The 5000-nt window shown below is 41.0% G+C and overlaps 1 protein-coding gene across 2 annotated transcripts in view; it reads left to right on the forward strand.

Moving 5' to 3' along the window:
• Positions 1-5000, forward strand: part of LOC106578113 (circularly permutated Ras protein 1) — a 21350-nt gene that overhangs the window by 9554 nt on the left and 6796 nt on the right. For both annotated transcript variants that reach the window (XM_045701607.1, XM_045701608.1), the window contains exon 8: positions 1951-2040. In XM_045701607.1, the coding sequence (XP_045557563.1) occupies positions 1951-2040 (90 nt within the window). The remainder of the gene's footprint in view (positions 1-1950; positions 2041-5000) is intronic.

Consider the following 5000-nt stretch of genomic DNA (forward strand, 5'->3'; position numbering starts at 1 on the left):
AGCCACTGTTTTTGGTTTGGGTATGTTCTAATCGTCATTGTAGGAACAACATCCTCTATGCACTTCCTGATGAACCCAGAGACAGAGTCTGTGTATTAATCGATGTTATTCCTAGTTCTGTAGCATTTATTCTGATTAGTCAGACCAGCGTTGAACAGACCTTACCACGGGGGCTTCCTGTTCAGATTTCTGCCTGTAGGCAGGGAGGAGCAGAATGGAGGTGTGATCTGATTTGCCGAAGGGGTGGTGGGCGAAGGAGAGCTTTGCATCCGACTCGGAATGGAGAATAACAATAGTATAATGTATTTTTCCAGCAAGTGGGGCAAGTGATGTGTTGGTGGAATTTCAGGAGAACTTTCCTTAAATTTCCTTTGTAGCTCTCCTACAATAAATGTAGCCTCGGGATATGCTGTTTCCAATTTGTTTAAAGTCCTGGGTAATTCCTTGAGTGCCAGCGGGGTGTCGGCTTGGGGGGGGGTGTACACAGCAGTGAATTCTCTCGGGCGATAATGGGGTCGTCATTTGAACGTGAGGTATTCCAGGTTAGGGGGACTGAAACTCTTAAGGGTTTGTACATTCCTACAATCACACCATGAGTTGTCGTTCATGAAACATACTCCTCTGCCTTTTCCCCTCTCCACGCAATGTATGGAAAACCCCACAGGCTGTACAGGCTGATCAAGTACCTCCCCTGTCAGCTGAGTCTCTGTAATGCAGATTAGGTTGCAGTCTCTTATATTGCTCTGGTAGGAAATCTGCGCTCTAATCTCGCAAAGTTTTTTGTCCAGAGACTAATCTATGTAGGAAGTGGAGGGTAGAACGCCAGTTCGCCTTCCCCTTCTTCCTTCTACCGCAGTGTCTTTTTGGAAAAAGGGCTTCCGTGATGAATTAATGGCTTTGGGTAATCCAGACAAAGAATCCAGCTCCGGAAAGTTGAATTGGTAATGATTAATCTTCAATCTGATGTCCAGAAGTGTCTGTCGGTCATAGGAAATAATACTAGAAACCTTCTGATCAAATAAAGTAAAAAATAACACTAAAATAAACTAACGACTGCAAAGTTGTCTGGGAGCTAGCAACAGGGCGTTGCATCTTGTTCCATCACTTCAGATGGAATGCAGTCTAGAAATGTGGAATGCGGCTATCTTCTGTATACCCCCTACCTTGTCACAACACAACTGATTGGCTCAAATGCATTAAGAAGGAAAGAAATTCCACAAATTAACTTTTAAGAAGGCACACCTGTTAATTTAAATGCATTCCAGGTGACTACCTCATAAAGCTGGTTGAGAGAATGCGAATCTCAAATGTAAAATATTTTTTGATTTGTTTAACACTATTTTGGTTACTACATGATTCCATATGTGTTATTTCATAGTTTTGATGTCATCACTATTATTCTACAATGTAGAAAATAGTCAAAATAAAGAAAAACCCTTGAATGAGTAGGTGTTCTAAAACTTTTGACTTGCAATGTATACAAAAGTAAGTGGACACCCCTTAAAATTTGTAGATTCAGGGAAGGCCCCTTCCTGTTTCAGCATGACAATGCCCCTCGTGCACAATGTGAGGTCCATACAGAAATGGTTTGTCAAGATTGGTGTGGAAGAGCTTGACTGGCCAGCATAGAGCCTTGACCTCAACCCCATCGAACACCTTCGGGATGAATTGGAACGCCGACTGCGAGCCAGGTCTAGTCGCCCAACATCAGTACCTGACCTCACTAATGCTCTTCTGGCTGAACGGAAGCAAGTCCCAGCAGCAATGTTCCAACATCTAGTGGAAAGCCTTCCCAGAAAAGTGGAGGCTATTATAGCAGCAAAGGGGGGGAACAACTCCATATTAAGGCCCATGATTTTGGAATTCGATGTTTGACGAGCAGGTGTCCACATACTTTTGGTAACGTAGTGTATGCCAATGCGCTCTCTCTCTCTCTCTCTCTCTGTGTAGAGTATTCAGGATGCCCTCCAGAGGGCGCTGTCCTCTCTGCTGCAGACCTCACCTCACCGCAGAGTCGCCATGGTTACCTTCAATGACCAGGTACTGATTGATTTTTGGGAGAGAATTTGGAGGGAGGGAGGGAAACAGGTCCTGTTGTGACAGAAATAATACATTTTTAAAACCCATTATTTAGCATTTTTATCACCCTATTACTAACTTCACGTATAACATTATTCCTCCCCCTAAACGTTAAAGGAAAACTCCACTCAAATGTTTTTTTTCCCCGTTTTTTTTCATTAGTCCACTGTTAAAATGTTTTTCATGTCAGCAGACAAGTTTTCAAGATATTGGACTTTCAAGAAGCAAAGTGTCACAAAGAAAAGATGTAATCTACTTGTGCTTCTTGAAATTCCAATATCTTGTATGTTCCAATATCTTGTTGTGGCCCAAACCATAGGAGAACTCCAACAAAGAGAGACAAAGAAGCTCAGGATTATAACACAATCCTGTCTCTCTTCCCTTTTGATGTAGTGTAAGATAAGAGTTATAAGAGTTGCGTTACTAACTAGGTCTCTTTCGTTTTGTTGACGTTGAGGGAGAGGTTATTTTCCTGGCACCACTCCGCCAGGGCCCTCACCTCCTACCTGTAGGCCGTCTCGTCATTGTTGGTAATCAGGCCTACTACTGGTTGTGTCGTCTGGGAACTTGATGATTGAGTTGGAGGCGTGCGTGGCCACGCAGTCGTGGGTGAACAGTGAGTAGAGGAGGGGGCTGAGAACGCACCATTGTGTGGCCCCTGTGTTGAGGGTCAGCGTAGTGGAGGTGTTGATGCCTACCTTCACCACCTGGGGGCGGCCCGTCAATAAGTCCAGGACCCAGTAGCACAGGGTGGGGTTCAAAGTAAAACAAGTATTGTGTCACATCGCCTCAGACTGGGAAAACTACTGGTACCCAGTTGTGTATGACACAGATTCAGTGAACTGTACTAGTGTATTTTCAGTTATGACAAGAGTCCTTTGATAGCATGAATCAACCGTGTACAGAACTATGTTGAGAAACTTAGCGTCTGTTGATTTTTGAGATGATTGTATCAAGAACTAAAGAATGATAGATAGTGGTGAGTGCTTGTGTGCATGCGTACCTGTGTGTTGTGTGCACGCATGCAGGGGTGTGTGTTTGATTGATAGTGTCAACAATGATTAATGGTGGCTCTTCCCTTTAAGGTGCGTGAGTTTCAAGTTTTGGAGAAGCAATTTTTTCCCACCCAATATCTTTTTCTTTTATGATTAAATTATTTCATTGCAATTCAACGCCATTTTACATGACTGGAGACATATTAGCAGAATCTTTAATGGCCTACCATGAAAACAAACTGAGAGCAATAAAAACGATCTCATCTTGAATACATCCATCTAATGTAGGGCTACGAAAAGGGGGGACACATACCTTGGAAAGGTATGCAGACCCCTTGGCCTTGGAAAAGTATTCAGACCCCTTGGATTTCTTCCCATTTTGTTGTGTTACAAAGTGGGATAAACATTTGTTTAATTGTCATTTTGTGTAATACAATTTGATGGGGCCCGAAATAACCCTGTAATGTCAAATACTATTATATATATTTTTTTGATGAATAAAAACGCAATAACTAAAATATAGTCGTTGCATAAGTATTCAGCTCCCTACATGTTAGAAGCACCTTTGGCAGTGATTACAGCTGTGAGGCTTTCTGGGTAAGTCTCTAAGAACTTTGTACACCTCGATTGTGAAATATTTGACCATTATTCTTGTCAAAATTCTTCAAGATCTGTCAAGATGTTGGGGATCATGGCTAGACAGCACCTGAGCAGTTTCCTTCCTGTCCTGCAGCTCAGTTCAGAGGAAAAGTGTATCTTTGATGTGTCTGGGTGGTTTAATGCATAATCCACAGCATAATATGATCTTGACCATGCTTAAATAGATATTAAATGTCTGATTTGTTATTGTTAACCATCAACCAATCATTGCCCTTCTTTATGAGGCTTTCGAAAGCTCCCTGGTCTTTGTAGTTGAATCTGTGTTTAAAATTCAATACTTGACTGAGGGACCTTACAGATGTTATATGTATGGGGGACAGAGGAATGGGCAGTCATTAAAAAAATCATGTCTACCCCTATTATTTCAGTCAGTGAGTCCATGTCACTTATTATGTGATTTCTTATGCCAAATTCTACTCCTGAACTAATTTAGTCTTGCCTAAACTAAGGGTCTGAATACTAATGCAATGACTATATTTTAGTAATGAATTTTGTATTCTTAAAATAAATATATATAATTATTATAATTTATAATATATATATATACAATATAATTTTTCTTCCACATTGAGAATTAAATACATTTTAATACCGCATTGTAACACAATAACATTTGAAAAAAATACAAGGGATCTGAATACATTTGCAAGGCACTGTATACTAGCCTACAATATGACATCCATCTAGCATGGAGGAGGAAATGATATTGTCCTTTGCACTTGTCATTTAAAAGGATCCAAAGCATTTTTTTTAATAGAAGCTAATGATCCTCTGTGGCTAAATCATGCTCTCTGGTGTAATATTTTAAATTATTTAATTTATTTCTGGAAAAACTGGAAAAACTGGAGCAATTAAATAATTTTGGCAAATGTAATTAAATGTACTTTTGGGGAAGTTTAGCTTGGCCAATTAATTATCCCCCAGCTGACAAGGTACAAATCTGTCGTTCTGCCCCTGAACAAGGCAGTTAACCCACTGTTCCCCGGTAGGCCGTCATTGTAAATAAGAATCTGTTCTTAACTGACTTGCCTAGTTAAATAAAGGTAAAATAAAATTTAAAATTTAAAATAAAGACACGCCGGCTATGTGTGTCTACCTGTCTACCTGTCTACCTGCCTACCTGTCTACCTGTCTACCTGCCTCCTTTCTACCTGCCTACCTGTCTACCTGTCTACCTGCCTACCTGTCTACCTGCCTACCTGCCTACCTGTCTACCTGCCTACCTGCCTACCTGTCTACCTGCCTACCTGCCTACCTGTCTACCTG

This window comes from Salmo salar, chromosome ssa18, assembly GCF_905237065.1.
Source record: "Salmo salar chromosome ssa18, Ssal_v3.1, whole genome shotgun sequence".
Classification (NCBI taxonomy): domain Eukaryota; kingdom Metazoa; phylum Chordata; class Actinopteri; order Salmoniformes; family Salmonidae; genus Salmo; species Salmo salar.